The sequence below is a fragment of the Cucumis melo genome, chromosome 5 (assembly GCF_025177605.1).
Source record: "Cucumis melo cultivar AY chromosome 5, USDA_Cmelo_AY_1.0, whole genome shotgun sequence".
Taxonomy (NCBI): Eukaryota; Viridiplantae; Streptophyta; class Magnoliopsida; order Cucurbitales; family Cucurbitaceae; genus Cucumis; species Cucumis melo.
Genome location: NC_066861.1, coordinates 2385265 through 2404156, shown reverse-complemented (window position 1 = coordinate 2404156; position 18892 = coordinate 2385265). Strand labels below are relative to the sequence as shown.

The following is an 18892-nucleotide window of genomic DNA, read 5'->3' as shown; positions in this document are numbered from 1 at the left end:
AATTACAAATATAGCAAAATCTATCGGTGATAAATTTTATAATATATTTGTGATAGATTTTGATATATTTTATTATATATGTAATTTTTTAAAATGTTACTATATATGCTATTATTTTAAATCTAATGGCTATATTTACATTTATTTTCTAAAATATTTTAAGAAACAAATACTAAATAAGCCAACTTCGATTGCTTAAAAATCTTTTAACAAGTCAATTTCAGTATATGCAGTTCACTAAATAAGTTCCCTAATAATTGTATAGAGAGAATTATAATCGAAAATTAGAGAACGAAATTTGTGACTTAATTCTTAATTCATGCCATCATCAAAATTAATCAAAAAAAGAAGAAAAAAAAAAGAAAAAGAAAAAAAGAGACATAGTCTTTATACTATCTTTAAACAAAGCTAAGCCTTCAAATATAGAAGTGAACTTTTAGATTTAGGGTTTGTCCAACAAGCTCCAAGTGCTTAAATTTGATTAAAACTATAAAACGAGTATCCTTAAATGAGTTAAGGTTTGTCATACCTCATTTATTGTACTAAAAATTTCTCGAGACATCTTTATTTATGGGTGGGTGGGTCATAGACATTATGTCCATATCTTCATAAACAAAGACATTTACTATTGCTTAGATCATCTCTTGGTTGGTGATTGCAAGAAGCTAACTTACCATAGACAACAAATGCATGCCTCTAGCCTTAAGCATTTTATAGTGTATTGCTCCATGAAGAAGAAGAAGAAGAAGATTGCATGCACTGATCATCTGCATCCTCAAATCTTTTGCTCGATCTCCTAACAATAACCATTATCGTCCCTTCCTCAATGTGCTTAGCTATAGTTTCATCGATCATAGACACCACAATTGTTCCCATTTGACTTCATTTCCATTACTTAGTTTCTATGCTCCACACTTATATATCCAACCAACATCTCAATATACATATATATAGCTCTACCTATTTATATATATATATATATATATATATAATCTTGATTATATATAATTATCGATTTATTTTTTTTAATTAATAAGGATTAACTACCATCTATATTATTCTTTCGAGCAAAAGTTACAAGTTAGGGTTTTCAATTAAGAATTTTATTTTATTTTTTAACTAATATAATAAAATATTATATATATATATATATATATATATATAAGGTCTCGAGAACATTTTTGTTTCCATCTTTTCCATTTGAATGTGGGTTCTTTCTCGTTTTTATCATGTATACGTACTTTCTCATTATTACAATTAGCACTAACCATGAAGCCAAATACTTCTCATATGAAAATTTTTGCATGGACACAATATATATTCCAATTGTTCCACCAAAAAAGAGATTTTCAAAAGAAGGCTAAGAATATAGTTGATTTTGATTATTTCTCGTCAATTATTAAAACTAGTAGTACGTGTTGATCGTGTTAATTAGCTTTTATCTAAGTGATAATTTACATCTCTCTTGGTTAAAAGTTTTTAAATATAATCCAATATTTAAGGTTGAATGATGATACATAATTAAAGAGATTAAAAAGGATAATAGCTATATTATGATTTAAAATGTTCTATTATCTCAAAGTGGAGGATGAGATGTAGATATAGACATAATTTTGTCGCTTGGACAATCTATATATATATATATATATATATATGATTTTGCCTTGTTATGGGGACATTATATTTCAAATATTGCAACTTTAATAAATTGATCTCAAATCTCAATATATATATATATATATATATATATATATATATATATATATATATATATATATATATATAAATTAAAGCTATGTATTTAGACATATTGAAACGTTTTAATCAAAAGTTAATATATCATTATCAACACTCATTCTCTATATGCATCTAGTCCTATACTTTTAGGGACATTCACTTTAGGTGTGTTTTTAGTGAAATTTCCTACTTTTACTCATATTTATATACAATAAATTGAAATAATTTCAAACCCATTAATCAATCTCCTACTCCTTAATTTTAATTAAGTCAACATTAATAATTATTTATCGGTTTAACATCATTTATTTATCCAAAAACGTTAATTTCACGCAAATGATCCATCGCTTTGAATATATATATATGTTTGAAAACAGTACACCAAAAACATTTTCTTCTTTGTAATTTTGTAGTGATCTAAGCCAACTTCATATAATTTCTAGTTCTAGAAGATTCACAATAATTTCTTTTTCCAAATTCTTGAGAGCTTGGGAAGAAAATAAAAAGTTAAAACCTAAAACTTACTCTTTGTGTGTCCAAATTATGAGATTGTTTGCTTTCCATTTCATATTGAGTAGACATTACCTCCAACTTGTGTCCTTTTAAGTGGGTGATATATATATATATATATATATATATATATATATATATATATATATATATATATATATATATATATATATATATATATATATAGGTTCGAAGTAACAAATAAAGATATTCCCATCCCCACCATATATATCACATACATTAAAGGCCTTCACCTAAAGATATTCACTAACCCCTTTTTTTTTCCTACTTTGGTTGATCACTTTTTTTTTCTTGAATAATTATAATATATAGCAAAAATTTTGGAATAATAATTGAGTATACAACAACATTTTAATATATTACAAAATATATCACTAAAAGATCAATATTTTCAACATAATCTATCGACTACGGGTCTATTATTGATAGACTTTGACACTGCAATTTTTTAAAAATATTTTGAATCTAATGACTATATTTACAATTATCCAGTTTTTTATGATAAAATATACTTATGATAACTCACTGGTTTATAAATTTCAACAACAAATCTTTTTAAAATCTTTGAGATCTAAATTTAGTTTTTATTTGGTCCATGAAATTTTAAAAGAAAATAAATATATTCTTCAAAAATCAAACTTAACCTAATTTCTAATTCGCCCTTAAAATTTGAAATTGATTTATACGTAATTTTTTCTAAAACAAGTACCTTAAATCAAAGTCAAGGGCAAAAAAATATGTTAATTTTGAAACCACAAGTAATCAAATAAAAAAAAACTCAAATTCAACGATACGAAAATGTTCATCTTGAACACTCAATGACCAAATAAAAACTCAAGAGAGTTCGAATGATTTCCTAGTTAACACGTATGTATGTATGTATTATAAAAAAAAAATCATAACAAAAAGATAAAGGTGGTAGGTACCCTCTTGCATATAAACATATTTGATGATGAACATTAGGTTAAAAATGTATAATCAGATTTTGTAGGTTAAATTAATATATAGTCGCCATGATTTTGTATACATATCCTAAGAGCCATCCTTTTAGCAGCCATATAAATATATATATATATATAGCCAAGAAATTTTAGTAAAAGATTGGATTTTGTATGTATGTATGTATATATATTATATATAGTATACTTGTTTAATCAATATATCCAATTTGATTAATTAAAATCCCAATTAAATTCTAAATGATAGAATGCTCTAAGAAAAAACCAAATTCCTCTTCTCATATATATGTTGAATAATGTCAAAGGCGAGATCAATGTGGATAATATTTGAAATTAATAAAATAGATACGTTTCATCCTTCCAAATTATATATATATATATATATATATATATACTAAAAAAACACATTTATGACATGCTCATCAACCTACTGCTTTATTGTTAATTGAGATTTTGAGAAATTCTTAGTTTGACCAATACCATATATAATTGGTATTTGTCACTATCAATATCAAAGCTAGTTTGTTTTTAGTTTATTGGAATTAACCAAAATGAATACAAGTAAATGATAATTTTTAATTTAAGATAAAAGAAAAATAAAAACTTAATAATATATAATTAATTCAAATAACTTTTCCTATTTTATTAGGATGAATCTCTCACTCCTTACGTTTGTGTCCAATGTCTTTTTAAAACTATCTAATATATGGAACATTCAATTCTTAGTTTATTTATAATTCGTTCCTAACACACATCCGAATGTACCGAATAAAAAGTCGAATACACTATTATATTTAATATTGGATGCTTATAAGTTTCTAATTGTGTGTTTATGTTTATACATAATTAAGAAAGTTGGTTAGATCGCATATTTCGCCCATAAAGCTTGGATAAAGTTAAAAATTAATTTCTATAGTGATAGCTTCTATATAATTCTACGGTTTTGATAAAATCTTCTTAAATAATCTCTACTATAGAAGTTATTTATGAAATTTTTGTACAACATATAAAACAAATTTGTAATCTACCCTTAAAAGTTATTTAAGATCACGTATTAAATCATATATCTAATTTGAAAATTTAATAGAGTATAGGGACGAAAGTTAGTGATTAGAAAAAGAAGAGGATGAATGGTTTAAAAGATAAGTGGCACAAAAAATCTTGAAATAAAAGGAAAAGTGAATAGACAAAATAGAAAGAAAAAGATCATAATGTCTTTTTTGTGTATGGAAAAGTGTTAAATGGTCTCAGCAACAAGAAGGGGTTAAGTGTAGGGTCTTAGCAATATAAATGAGAGTGTGGCATAATATTGCGATTGCGTGATGACAAGAACCGCACCAAAGATTGATAGATAGATAGATACCTTATGGGAATGCCCTTAAGCTTCTGCCCACACCATACAAAACACAATTGCATGGCAATCCCATACATATCAAACTATTAATAATTATGCCTCTTTTTTCTTTTTCTTCTTTTTTTTTTTTACCCTTTATTTATATAACTATGAGTACCAAAAAAAAAAAAAAAAATCAATCCCTTTTGTTTTGTTTGAATTTCGATAGAGTTTAATAATCATTGAGTTGAGTTGTAAAGTCTTGAATTAAGTTATTTAACACCGACTTATACACTATTTTTAAGTTTGAGATGAGAACGAATCCATCAAAATGAGATAAATTTGATGATCGGGACAAGGCTTAAGATTGTGATGATATTGAATTGTAAAAGAGAAAACGCTAGAAGGAGGGCTTGAACCTCCGACCTTGTGGTTAACAGCCACACGCTCTAACCAACTGAGCTATTCCAGCTGATGCAATATTAAGACGTAGATTGAGTTGGTGATTGAAAAATTATATGCCATTTTAGACGTTTTTAAAGTGAAAAAAAAATGTTTCATATTATGTTGAGTGGTAGGAGATGATCATGTCGCATGTCAACATTTTCACATTTGTATGAGTTTGATATCAATAAAAAAAATTCATGAAGCGTAAAAGATAAGTAGAGAAAAATATAACCAATGTAAATATAATATAACTAATATAATATAATATAATGTAAATATAATATAATGTAAATATAATATAACTAATATATATATATATATATTATCTAGAAGTATCAACATTATCATATTTGAAAACATGTCTAGACATTTTTTTACCATTTTGGTGTCAAATTAAATTAGGAATGTATGAGGTTTGAGACTTCTAAATGATCACGGGAAAGAAAATAAGTTAGGAGAGAAGATGTTTTTATAATTAAGTTGAGTGAGAAGGAATAATTATACAAAATGTATTTGATATAATAATGTTTGTGTTCATCTTTAGCATTAATACACAATCTAAGTGAGAATTGATGTGAGACCCACACAAAAAGTAGAAGAAAAAGGATAACTTTAAGAGAAATTGGTAAAATTCCTAGAAAGAATTGTAATTAATATAGGAGAATGATTTTAATTCTAATGTTGTATCCATTTTCGATAAAGTTAAATAAAGTGTCGTAGACGACCATCATTCTTAATCAATTTGTACTTATCAAATTTGTATCTGAGATTTAAGTTCAAATTCACACTAAAACAATCGAAATGTATGCGACAATCACAATGGAAAATAGGTATGATGTATTCCATCACCTTTCAAGTTCTAACCTAGGATATGTTTTGGAATATTTGAGATTTATTAAATTATTCTTTTATTCGTTGACAGTTTATTTTTTGTTTAACGATGTATGTAAGAAACGACGAAATATGTGATTAAACCAAGATCGCATACAAATAAGAGCTTGATCCTAAAGATATATAAAAGTATGATCAACAACGTACAAAACGTTTCTTTTCGATGATAATTATCTTAAGAACTTCAAGGTTAATTTAGATCTCTTAAAAAATTTCATAGATAATGCATCCGTGAACAAGAAAAAACATGAAGAACCCATGGTTGTCCTAATTTTTGTAGTAAATAAGCGTAGTTCAAGACACAAGTAAGAATGACGTTACCACATGTTAATCTAGATTCCAAAACTTGAGCTTGAGAGCACGTTACGAAAATAATCTACGAAAACGTGAGTAAGTCGTCTAAGTTCGTTTTCGTTTATTTGACACGTAAGATACTCGTATTGAAAGAAGACGAAAAATGGAAAAAAGTAAAGAAGGTAAGGAGGTGGGTGAGTCCAAAGGAAACATACCAAATTCATGCAAGAACTATGAGATTCAGAAATTAAGAGAAAAGTGTGGAAATCATGTAACTAAATTTAAAATACACATATAGGTACTATTTTCTTTCCTTTTCTATTGAAACAAAGAGACCAAGGGGGAATTAGGGTATATGGCATTGGCAGACATAAAAATAATAAAGTTAAATCAAATTGGGTCCCAAACTCACCAAAGAGGAAATTCAGTGTTGAATAAAGCCAATTAGCCAAAGCCAAAGCCAAAGCCACCTCCTCTCTTTCCCACATACATGCATGAAATTTCATGGGCCCATTCTTTTTATCATCACATTTTTAATAATTTTATCTTCTTCTTCTTCTTCTTCTTCTTCTTCTTCTTCTTCTTCTTCTTCTTCTTCTTCTTCTTTTTTTAATCAATTTCTTCCCACTTTCCAATCCTAAATAAATTTCACTATAAATACCCCTTCATTATAACTTGATCCAACACACCCACCAACCAAAAACAAAACCTTGATACCAAAGAGTTCTTTTTTCTTTATTTGCACAAACCAAATCTTGTATCTACAAAAAGAAATGGCTGTCTTTCCTATCATCAACTTGGAAAACATCAATGATGATGGTAGAGCTAAGATATTGGAGCAAATTGAAGATGCCTGCCAAAATTGGGGTTTCTTTGAGGTGATTTTTCATAGATTAATTATCCTGTCTCTCTGATCTCTCTCTCTCTCTCTCCTCTCTCTCTTTCTTTGAGGTGATGTCTTAATTTGATTTTAATATGCAGTTGGTGAACCATGGGATCCCACATGAGTTTTTAGACATGGTGGAGAAGATGACAAGAGATCATTACAAGAAATGTATGGAAGAGAGGTTTAAGGAGACTGTGCTTAGCAAAGGCTTAGAGGCTGCACAAGCTGAAGTTAATGATATGGATTGGGAAAGCACCTTTTTCTTACGCCATCTTCCTGAATCAAACATCTCCCAGATGTCTGATCTCGACGAGGAGTATAAGTATGATATTATATACTTCAAATTAATTTAAAATGTATACACGTGTGTATATATAATATTAATCTTTTAGGCCATTATTCGCATTCTCAACAATTTTTAATTGGCAGGAAAATTATGAAGGAATTTGCGAAGAAATTGGAGAATCTTGCTGAGGAGTTGTTGGACCTGCTATGTGAGAATCTTGGGTTGGAGAAGGGTTATCTCAAAAAGGCTTTCTATGGTTCAAAAGGTCCTACATTTGGAACAAAGGTGAGCAATTATCCGCCGTGTCCCAAGCCGGACCTCATCAAGGGTCTTCGAGCCCACACCGACGCCGGTGGCATCATCCTCCTCTTCCAAGATGACAAGGTAAGTGGCCTGCAACTCCTGAAAGATGGCAACTGGATCGACGTGCCCCCAATGCGCCACGCCATTGTCGTCAACCTCGGGGACCAACTTGAGGTAATATTATATACTAATACTTATAAAGCAAAGTAGAAAAAAAGGACAATGATTAAATGATCTACTTTCTGGGTTGCATAAAGACAATATATACCTAAGTTTTTTCTTTAACGTAAAACTTGGCAGGTGATCACAAATGGAAGATACAAAAGTGTGATGCATAGAGTGTTAACTCAAACGAGTGGAACTGGGCGAATGTCGATAGCTTCATTCTACAATCCGGGGAGCGACGCGGTGATCTACCCGGCGCCGGCGCTAGTGGAGAAAGATCAGGATGAGGAGAAGAAGGAAGTGTACCCCAAGTTTGTGTTTGAAGATTACATGAAGCTGTATCTAGGAGTGAAGTTTCAGGCGAAGGAGCCAAGATTTGAAGCCATGAAAGCCAATGCTAATTTGGGTCCAATGGCAACAGCATAATTAAAACACCCACTTTTTCATTAATAGTAATAAGGAATATTAGAGGGCTTGTCTTTGTGTTTGCCCTTTTTAAGTGGGTCATCATTATTGTTATTAAATTTAGTTGAAAAGTCAAAACCAAATATATAAATATACATATATATATATATGTTTGGTAATTGTAGCAACTTAATAGGCTAAAAGCTAGTATAAGGATTAAGGAGTCTTGTTCTCAATTTTCTTTATAATTTAAATTCACTTTCAGCTTAAAAGTCCAATGGAGTTTCTAGTTTAACAAAGTTTAAAAAAGAAATCTTTTTTAGTTGTAAAGTATATGATGAAATAATATCCACAAGTTGGATTATAGTATTGCTTAAGCAACAAATTTAGTTGGCCTTTTTCCTTATTAACGGAAATGGAGTAAATTCTAGTAATGATCAACAAATTTTCGTCTTTATATAGTAAATTCAAATCTTGGTTTCCATTTTTCTTTTTAAATGATAGAATCATGACCTTAAAAAAGGTACACATCAAATATTCCTACTATATATGTTCAGATTTGATAGCAATACTCCAAGTTTTCAACTCTTTATTAGATTATGTATTTTGGTGTCACCATATATCGTTACATTTGAACGGTTTGTAAATTTTTAGACTTTCTAAAAGTCATTTTTGTTATTTTCTAAACCAATAACATACTTCTTAATCCTTCTAAACTAATTTTGATAATATATGAAAGTTGTATTTAAAAGTATATAAAATAAAATATTAAATTGAGTTATCGATCAAAATGGTATTTTAGGATAATTTTTAACATCGCAAGATTAGTTTTAACAAAATTAAATTTGACATATTGGGATGAAATGGAAGTCGATGATATGTAATATATAGAAAAACATCCTAAATTGCAATTTACAAATTATTCAATCCCACAAGGCACAAATTGCTACCTGACGATTAACTTTCTTTTACAGAGAAAGGAACCCAAAAACAAAGCTAAAAAAAGGATATACCGAATCTTCTCTCTTTTCGATTCTGATCATAATTAAGTTTCATGTTTCTTTGGAAATTGTATTACATTGAGGACTTGGGGTTAATCCTAATGAACCCCTGATGGATTTATAACCATAAATTATATAGTTTGAGAATAGTAAAATATACAAAATACAAAGGGGGGAGTTAATGACTTGAATGAGAAAAGTACTGAGGCCTAAAGATCAATTAATGACTAAGTGTGTAATTAATTAGACCACTGAAAATCCTCGATACCAAAACAGGCATACGACGAATTACCTTTCGGAACATGAAAATGATGATGGCAAAAGCTTCAACCCAGAAATGTCGAATAGTTCGATGAATCTCTGATCTGAAACTCTTGCCTTGGCAGCGGCAAACCGCTGATACTCATCAAACACTGACGATAGGCACCATTTCTGCACCTTTCTAAAGCATCCCACAACACATCCAGTTCGGTGCTGAAGAGTGAGAAACAAGTTATTGACCTCATGTTATATTGCTACTCAATAATCCACAGTATGAGAACTGATCCATGGGTTTCGGTAAATTTACTTTCTATCAGTTCTTTTAATAGTACAAAGCTGATGGATAATATTAAAATACATTTCTTCCTATTTTGATACCATATTAAATCATTACTCAATCTAAGAAGTATGAACGAGATTAATTACGGTAAATTTACTTCTATATTTTGTGTATTGATGCTTTTTTAATAGTACATACCTTCCCTCGCTTGCAATGGATTAAAACTGGTCGATTCCTCACATCTGCATGGTGAAAAAAATGATGCTCGAGTGATCTAACTCAAATTCCAAACTATATAACATTTAGAGAGATCTACTAATTCAGCCTCTCATATTGAAGATTTAAAATGTGAAGTATGGTAGGGTACCAAGAATGACTTTAAGTACTTCACGAATCGTGTAGTCTGGAATGTTCACAAAAGGCTCCTGCATTTCATTTCAACAGAACCGAAGTGTGATCAGCCTTCATTTAGAAAACTATACATCATCAATGGTATTCTAGTGTTTGACGTCAAATATTCAAACTTTGACTATCAGCTACAATATAATTGACGTCTAATACTATATATCGTATAGTCATCAGCTAATATAGTAAACCAACCAGAGGCAGTTGATTCTTGTGTTAAACATTCAAACTTTGCTTAATGATCATAATTACTTCCAGGCTCCAACTATTAAAAATTAGCATTGGCATAATACTAAAACAAAGCAACGCAAATTTCATCATAATTCTCAAACAAAGAAACATGGGAGCTTTATAAGCAATGGCAAACTTAAAAAGGAAGTCTAAACTCCCCTTCCCTCGCGCAGCCCTCACGCAGCCCCCACACAAAATATGTGCTTATAACCACCGCAGGACTGGTATATGTATAGTAGGCCAAGGCAATGATAAATTGTGATACTCATACAACTAGCTTTCTCCTCTCACTCTGTTTTTATTTTGTCCTTTTTGTGTGTGCGTGTCTGTCTTTATTTGTTTTGATCAGGTCATTGATTAACTGAGTTAAAGAGAAGACCACAGAAGAATGTTGTGATCAAAAGTGTAAATTTAATTATTGACAAATTTGAATTCTAAACGTTGATAAATTTCAGAATAACATTAGTTAGATCAAACTTCATACCAAATAGTACATTTGATCAGCGCTCATATCCAAATTCCTCATACACTCGAGAATCAAGTTTACATATGCATCAACCTTGTCTGAACCAGCCTAGACAATTTACACAAGCTAAATTTTGTTAGCTAAATCGCCAAAACAGTTTTTTCATAAAAGCATATAGAAGCACTCAAAAACAGTCAATTAAACTAATTAAGTTGTTAAATATACTCTCTTAAAAGTCCTTTCGATTGGCTCACCATCTAAATTGTTTTCCTTATATAACAAATTTACCAAAACCAAACCCATACGTTGTTATTAGAAACAACTTTAAATCCAAGAGTAGTAATTATAATCTCTTTAGTTAATTAAGACGATCATATGCATACAAACCATCATCACAAAACTCACTTTAAAAGAAGCTTCCCCTGAGAATTGGGAATTGACATTAGACATAAAAGGTCAAAAATCAAATTCAATGAAACATCAGAAAACAACAAATTCAAACAGAAAAGCCGTCGGGAGGACAGAAATTAACTTTAGCACGTCAGCATTAGCCCTCATTAAGAAATCAAAGTCATAGAGAAATTCACATAAACTATATATATATATATATATATCTCTTAGTAATGATAATATAATTTCGATGAAGTAAGAACAAACCTTAGAACCTTCAATCCCAAATTGAAACAATCGGATCCCATTGGAGTTGAGGAAATCCATGCTAGCCTCAGGATATGGCTCGGGACAAAGACATCTACAATATCCATTAAGAAAAATATACAAATACAATCAGTTCAATACTCAATCATCGATAATCACTCAAAACATAAAATCAAGAACGGACGAACAGAGCAACGAATCAGTAGGAAAAAGTGTTACATAATAGACCGAAGGCCTAATGTCTGCAAGAAAGAGAAGTTGGAAGAGTCGGGGAAACCAGAGCGAAAAATGCCGGTGTCAACGACAGCAAAGTTCAAGGGAGGAACGAAGAGGTCATCTCCGGCATTATTGTAGTCCGTGCCATTGGCAACAACTGGAGAGGGAAGAGTAGGATGGAGATGGTCGGAATCATCATCGTTACTGGTGGAACTGCGTGTTTGATCGGAGGGTTGGGAGTGAATATGGTCGATTGTCATGAGGAAGTGAAAGAAGAAGAAGTAGAAGAAGAAGAAGAAGAAGAAGAAGAAGAAGAAGAAGAAGAAGAAGGGAATTGAGAAGGATGAAGTGAAGTGGAAAAATGAGGATCGGGATCAGAGGAGATATTCAGGGGGCGGCGGAGGAATGTTCCGGTACCGATTCCGATTCCGATGAAACTTTATAGGGAAACTATTTGGACAGTTAAAAGAAGAAATAAAAAGAGGGAAAGAGTGGACCAAGCCAAGTTGGTTATATTGGGAATTGCCATTTCTTAACCTCTCTTTTTATACTCCAAAAAAAACCCCCCTTTTTTCTATTTTTATTTTTTTTAGTACTTTTTGCTTTCTTAATTATTATTTCTTTATCTAAAAAACAATTCACAATATTTTTTTTTTCAAAAAGAAAATTATTATTAATAATAATAATAATAATAATAATGGTACCATTATAATATGATATGGGTCAAAATTTGAATCTTCGACTTTAGTATATAAAGTTATTAGCTAGTTGACCAAATTATCCAATTAGATATAAATTTAGTTTTTCACCAACTTCAATTTTGAGTGTAATAAATCATTAGTATATTCAACCAAAAAAAATTAAAGTAATAAAGAAAAATTATTTCTTTTAATTATGTTTCGTTTTTAAATTTTTAAAATATTTATATTCGAACATCGAGTTTATAAGAAATTTTAAAAGTTTTTTTGAAGTGATTCTTTTATTATTTTAAATAGTTGCGCAACATTTTGATTTAGAGTAATAATTTTTTAAATGGTATATTTTTTATAAAAACATCTGAATAGAGAAGTGTTTGTAATTATATTATTTGTTTTATGATTTATTAAGCATATTTTTAAGTATTGAGGACTAAAATTTAACATTTTGAAAACTAATGAACTAAATGCACCCTAAAAGTCCGAAAACTTAAAAACGTAAAATTTGAAAACTTATAAACCAAATGAATGCATTTTCCACGAGAACTCCAACACTAAAACTAACTAAGGGATACAAAATTAAATATTTTTAACTTTCCAAATTTATTAGATATAAAATAAAAATCTTAGAGACTGATTTTAAGAGAAAAAAAAGGAACAAATATTAAATTTACGAATGTACCTTACTTTTAGTTTTGTTTATAGATAATGAATTCGTTGATGATAATTGTTGATGATAAGTTAAAATAAAACACATTACTTTGATTAAGCTTCAAACTTCATTTAGTCGGAACATTATTTCTTTTCGAATCATAAACGCAAAAATGCATGATTAAAAAAACAAAGAGGTATACATCTCACGTACGAAAAATCAAGTGCCGGATATCAATTCTTCAATAGAAAACTTATTAGTGTTTGACTAAAGCTAAGATAACAATAAAGGTGTGTAAGCGTACAAATTATTCCATCGATAAAAAAAAATATATCTCATATGATGTCTACCACACATCATCATCATCCCATCGAGTTTACATTTCTTCAACTCTCTACATGTGTCAAATAAGACTTAAGTAGGGCAAACAGTTTACGAAAGTCGAGAATATTTCAACGGTTCATTTAAGTATCATCAACAGAAAACATTGAAATTTGGTCCTCGATCGTGAAAAGGAAGAAGAAGAAGAAGAAGAAGACGAGGACAACGAATGAAGCCAAATATAAAAAGGGAAAGGGAGGTTTGGGGGAATGATAATAATAGTGGGGAGGGAAAAGAAAAAGAAAAAGAAAAATGGAACATTCTTAGGAATATGCTTTAGGGGGAGGGAAGAAGAAACAAAAAGAGTGGGTGAATGCTATTTAATAATATGAGAGAGTGCATGCGAGGACTTGGCGCCTCGTCCGTCCTTTGTTTTGTGCATAAACGATTGGGGCTTTTAGATTATTAAATGCTCTATGATTCTAATTTGTCACTTTGGGTCTTGGGATGTACTTTATATTAAACAAAACACATTGGTTTATTATTTTATATCATTATAAGATAATTATTATTGCATGCACCCATTTTTTTTTTTAATTTAAAAAGGGATCCAATGCTTTGATTTGTGGAAAGAGAGAATATGTTTGGTTTGAATTTTTATTATTATATTTTTATAAATGTGTATGTGTTGGTGGGGGTGGGGGTGTTTGGGGCCAACTTAGGTATACTTTTCTTTATTATTATATATTTTTAGTAAATTTGGATTGTCCAAAATCTATAAATTGTGTTTGCAAATCAATGTTTAGAAGTGAATTAAAATAAATGATAAGAAGTTAGGTCCTAAATCTGGAAAAAGGGGTTTCCCACTTGGTATGATGTGTATCATTTACTTAAAAAAAAAAAAAAGTAGAAAGATACGATTAATTACACGATTTTATTGGGTTGTATCAATCATTGTGTATTCTATCGATACCAAATTGTTCGATTATAATTCTACGAGTGACAAGTTATTTTTATTTTTTTAATAAAATAAAAATCATAATATCTAAGAGCCTTTTGAGATCCGACCTTGCTAACCACACACCCTTCCTTTCTGGTACTTAGTAAAGATGAGTCACGAGACCTAGTTGACTTGGGTTAGGACGCTTAATCGGAAACCTTCTTTCCTGATTTAGAGAGGATCGAAGCAAGTAGCTCGACTAAATGAAAAACGTTTGGACTTAGGCAGCTTAATAAGAATGGAAATATCAGTCTGTCTCGACAGCAAGGGAGATCAAGTCTTAAGGATCAGAAAGGGTATATCAAAAAATTGCTCTACGAAATAATAATAAGAAAAGAAGTTAAGTAGGTAAAGGGCACCATAAACATATATTTAAAAGATGAAGAATTAAATAGATTTCACTTTGTGGTTAATATAGAATATACTATCTTACTTGACGCATAAAATATTTAAGAAAATATACAACTGATGTATTTAAGGTAATACTTGGTACTTTTGAAAACGTCAAAGAATACAGTTACTTGACATTGTATTTTTGTGGTAGTGGCTTGAATTTAGTTTTTTCTTTAACAGTGCTAAGCATGATTTTTTAAGAAAGATTGATTAGCAATTCTTGATTTGATCTCAAGCATCTTTTCGTTTTGATATTTTCTTGAATTTTCAATTAGAATTCAATAAATTAATCATTTTCAAGATAGAGACTTTCCTCCCTTTCGAATGTCACAATATTTTGAAACCTAAAAGCTTAATGCAAACTCTAAAGAATCCATGGAAGCCGCTAAGATGAAAATGCTTTCTTTGAGTTTACTGTAAATTTAGATTTGATTTTTATTCATTAATCAAGGCTAATAAGTTTATTGAACTAATTAGATTGTCCTGAGTTTGACCCCAAATATACTCTTTCCTACGTTTTTACTAACTTCTTGATTTAAATTTTGAGTTAAAAATTTCTTTTGTTTAGTTTGATTTAGGGATCCTTAAACCCTTTTGCAAATTTTTTTAAATTAAAACAACATCCTTGAGCTAACAAAATGGCGTAATGTCAAGCCCATCAATTGTCGAATCTAGATTCTCAATCTTAGACTTAAGGAGTTACATTTCTATTCTTTAACATTTCAAAAATTAATGTTTAATTATTTTGATCCCTAGTTTCTATTTAATTCTTTTAATTAAGCAAATGGATAACATATCAATAATAATAGCAATGACCAAATTTTTCAACCAAAAAGGAAAAAAGAAAAAAAGAAGTTTTAAAGACATTAAAATTTCAACGCTAATTTTCTTAAATTTCATAAACTAAACTAAGACCTAAAAACAACGTTAACTTAGTATCAAAATATAGATCACGCAAGATCCCTACCTACCGATTGATTCTATTGGCAACTATATAGACCTAAATTATTTACATTGTTTAGGTTTACTTTTTCGACGTGTGAAACATGTAAATATAAGATGTTGGTCCCTAGCTAGGGACTTATGGCCAATAGTTATGGAGGACGTTCTGATCATTTTGTCTTATCCGAGCCATGTAAGTCGACATGTCGCCTTCATAAAGTTTATTATTGTGTTGTAATTAAACGTGGTAGCACACAAAGTACTTTGCCTGGTCAAATTCAAGCAATGTATATGAATTCCATCATGTTCTTAATCATCTAAAATACGATTCAACAAGATTATGGAAATGTTATAATGGTAATGTTTAAACCATTTATAATTAAGATGGTGTATGTTAGTCGATAATTTATATCTAAAGTTTTGTTTAGTAATTATTTGGTTTTTTTTATTATTTTTTTATTTTAAAAATTAATTTTATGTATTTCATCTTGTTTTTTTAGTTTTATCAAAAAAAAAAATTTAACCAAATAGTTAACGAATTTGGAAGGAAAACAATGGTCAATGTTAGATGGAAAGATAAGTGATTGTCAAAATTGTTTGCTTGGAAATGGAAAGGCTAACAACTATTTGACTTTATAACAAATTTAAAATTTTTCTTTTAAAAAGAGAAAATTTGGTTTTTAGGTTTAGAAAATATATATTTTGCTTTGTTGAATCTAAATCTTAATAAATTTATTCATAATTTCCAAATCTCAACGAATGTCACCATAATATATACACGACTCATTAGTATGTTTATAAATAGATCGGATCTTATCTTGTCACTTCTTTATCACGGATAGAAAATAAAAATTTACTATATACGTAACTATTTCTTCAATGATTTTGTAAAAAGTTTTTTTTTTTATGTATGTTTTCAAAAAAATTAAAATAAATAAATAAAAGAAGAATATGGTATTTATAAACATTTGATTTGATGTATGAAGATATGAAATTTTTAAATTTTAGAAGACAATTAAAAAGTGTGTATCACTACGTTGACGAAATAATGGTAAAAGTTGAATGTTGAAGTGTGTTAAATAAGAACTTAACTATAAACTCCTCTAAAAAAATACTTAAGCTGTCCAATTGAATTTTGATTCGTAGGAAAATTTAAAAGAAAAATTAATAGATTCTTTCTTTTTAGGAAAACTTTGAAGTTTGTATAAATTTGTCGATTTAAAACTTAAACTTTGAATAGTTATATCAATTTAGGCTTTATATCAAATTAAACCTTACACTTTTACAAATATATCAATTTAGACCATGAACTTATATAAATGTATCAATTAAATTAATCTTTCACTATGCTTTATTTGGACACACTTATGAATGAATAGAGTTTATCTTTATACATGTCTAAAGTTCGAAGTTTAAATTGATGCATTTATGAAAGTTTAAGTTTAAATTGACAAAACTATAAGGTTTAAATTGATAAACCTACAAAATTTAGGATTTAAATTACAAGAATTATTAGTTAATACAAATCTTAAAGTTTAAGAATATAAATCGATTGTTTTTACACCATTTTGATTACGTAATAAAAGCAAGTTGAACAAAAACATGCACTATGATAAAGTTCCACTTAATCTAATATCTAAGATTAGAAATTGTTTTGTTTCAGTGATTCGACGTATAAATTATTAAGCAAATAGTCTTTACTTAAACATCCCAAAGTTAGAGAAATAATAGATTAATCAAATCCATAACATATATATATATATATATGAAAATATCGACATTGGGGGTGTGTTTTGAAAATGGGGAAAGTCAAATGTTGTAGAGGAAAGATTGTTATATTATAATTTGACATTGTAGTATACGATTCCTTGTGAGACTTGGTAGAATTCAACAAGTGTTACACTGAGATTAGAGAGTTCTTTACGTTTTGGTTTTGGCAGAATAAAGACTTTTTTATCCCAATAAAAATAAATAAATAAATAAATAAATAAATAAAGCCTTGCCGGTAAGTTTGAAGTTAGAATTGGGAATTAGTTTAAATTAATTAAAAAATTAAGGTTGCTAATCCATAAACTTCATACCATAATTAAGTTGAATAAATGGTGTACCCTGTCTAGGAGTAAATTGCTTCTATTTTAAAATTAAAAAAAATGGATATCACGTTTTTTTTTTTTTTTTTTGTGTGTGTGTTTTACAATTGACAAATCAAATTAGAACTGTTTAAACCAACAAAATTTGACTTCTATTGCCTTTTGAAATTGCAATTGGTCAGCAATTCGGAATTCTGTGAAGGGAACGCAAGCAAAATATGATTATTTTGTACACAAAGATGGAAAATAGTAAACTCTAATGCATTTGTTTTCAGAAATTTTAAGCTACTTTTGTTGAAATTTCAAATCACTTCTTCTAAACCCAAATTAATTATAATGGTTAGAGTAGCCATTAGAATCAAAGTCAAGGTATGATTAAAGCTGCTTCTGAGACTAACCATAAATATATCCAATTGGAATTACAAATTTACCTTATTAACTTTAATGTTTGTATCTATTTGGTTGTGAACTTTTAAAATTATATAACATATCTCAACTTTCAACTTTTTAATTGTCAAAGTTACTAACATAGTCAAAATTTTCTAAAGCAAGATTATTAGTCTATAATATAATTTATAATGCTTGCTTTTGTCCAATAGATCTACAAATTTTATGATTCAAAATTAAATTTGTAATTTTATAATAATTTAAGAATCAAATAGATGCAAACTATCTTGATTTAAATTATGAAAGTATGAAAGTAAACTGCCTCTGTCAAGAGAGAGGATATTAATCTCTAGAATCAACATAAAAAGGGTTTAGATTTTGAAATTCAGAAATTAAATTTATAATTTAACCATCTATAAATGGACAGAAACCATCGCATTTTTTTCTTAAAATAGAAAACCCTGTAGAAAAATATTTATAAACATAAGCAAAATTTAACTTTTTATTATCGATAAACCATTATAGATGTTGGTTAAATATCATCACTTCTAATAGATGTAAATGTAGATCTATCACAGTTCATCGGTCAATAGAAAATAAAATTATATTATATTTACAAATAAGTTGGCTAATTTTGATATATTTAAAAATATATTAG

General features: G+C 28.8%; 2 protein-coding genes and 1 non-coding gene across 4 annotated transcripts; 1 reads left to right on the top strand and 2 right to left on the bottom strand.

Moving 5' to 3' along the window:
- Positions 1-4958: 4958 nt before the first annotated feature.
- Positions 4959-5032, bottom strand: TRNAN-GUU (transfer RNA asparagine (anticodon GUU)). Its single transcript has one exon. It is a non-coding gene; the product is annotated as a tRNA-Asn (tRNA).
- A 1905-nt stretch (positions 5033-6937) lies between these two features.
- Positions 6938-8308, top strand: LOC103491357 (1-aminocyclopropane-1-carboxylate oxidase 1). Its single transcript, NM_001297463.1, has 4 exons — positions 6938-7070; positions 7174-7400; positions 7508-7841; positions 7968-8308. Exons 1-4 carry the CDS (start codon positions 6966-6968, stop codon positions 8256-8258), a joined length of 957 nt encoding a protein of 318 aa, NP_001284392.1. The 5' UTR covers positions 6938-6965; the 3' UTR covers positions 8259-8308.
- Positions 8309-9247: 939 nt separating this feature from the next.
- Positions 9248-12277, bottom strand: LOC103491358 (probable tyrosine-protein phosphatase DSP4). Of its 2 annotated transcripts, XM_008451262.3 has the most exons (6): positions 11758-12277; positions 11539-11632; positions 10900-10989; positions 10147-10204; positions 9978-10021; positions 9248-9712 (listed from the first exon to the last, which is right to left on the bottom strand). In XM_008451262.3, exons 1-6 carry the CDS (start codon positions 12012-12014, stop codon positions 9527-9529), a joined length of 729 nt encoding a protein of 242 aa, XP_008449484.2. In that variant the 5' UTR covers positions 12015-12277; the 3' UTR covers positions 9248-9526. The 2 variants fall into 2 exon arrangements, with proteins under 2 accessions (XP_008449484.2, XP_008449485.2); XM_008451263.3 differs by lacking the exon at positions 10900-10989.
- Between the last annotated feature and the right edge of the window lie 6615 nt (positions 12278-18892).

Coding starts and splice junctions, on each gene's coding strand:
- LOC103491357 (NM_001297463.1), top strand. CDS start 6,966: ATGGCTGTCTTTCCTATCATCAACTTGGAAAACATCAATGATGATGGT. Junction 7,071..7,173: donor AAAATTGGGGTTTCTTTGAG/GTGATTTTTCAT, acceptor TTTAATATGCAG/TTGGTGAACCATGGGATCCC. Junction 7,842..7,967: donor ACCTCGGGGACCAACTTGAG/GTAATATTATAT, acceptor AAAACTTGGCAG/GTGATCACAAATGGAAGATA.
- LOC103491358 (XM_008451262.3), bottom strand. CDS start 12,014: ATGACAATCGACCATATTCACTCCCAACCCTCCGATCAAACACGCAGT. Junction 11,633..11,757: donor TTAGGCCTTCGGTCTATTAT/GTAACACTTTTT, acceptor TGGATATTGTAG/ATGTCTTTGTCCCGAGCCAT. Junction 9,713..9,977: donor TCCATTGCAAGCGAGGGAAG/GTATGTACTATT, acceptor CTCACTCTTCAG/CACCGAACTGGATGTGTTGT.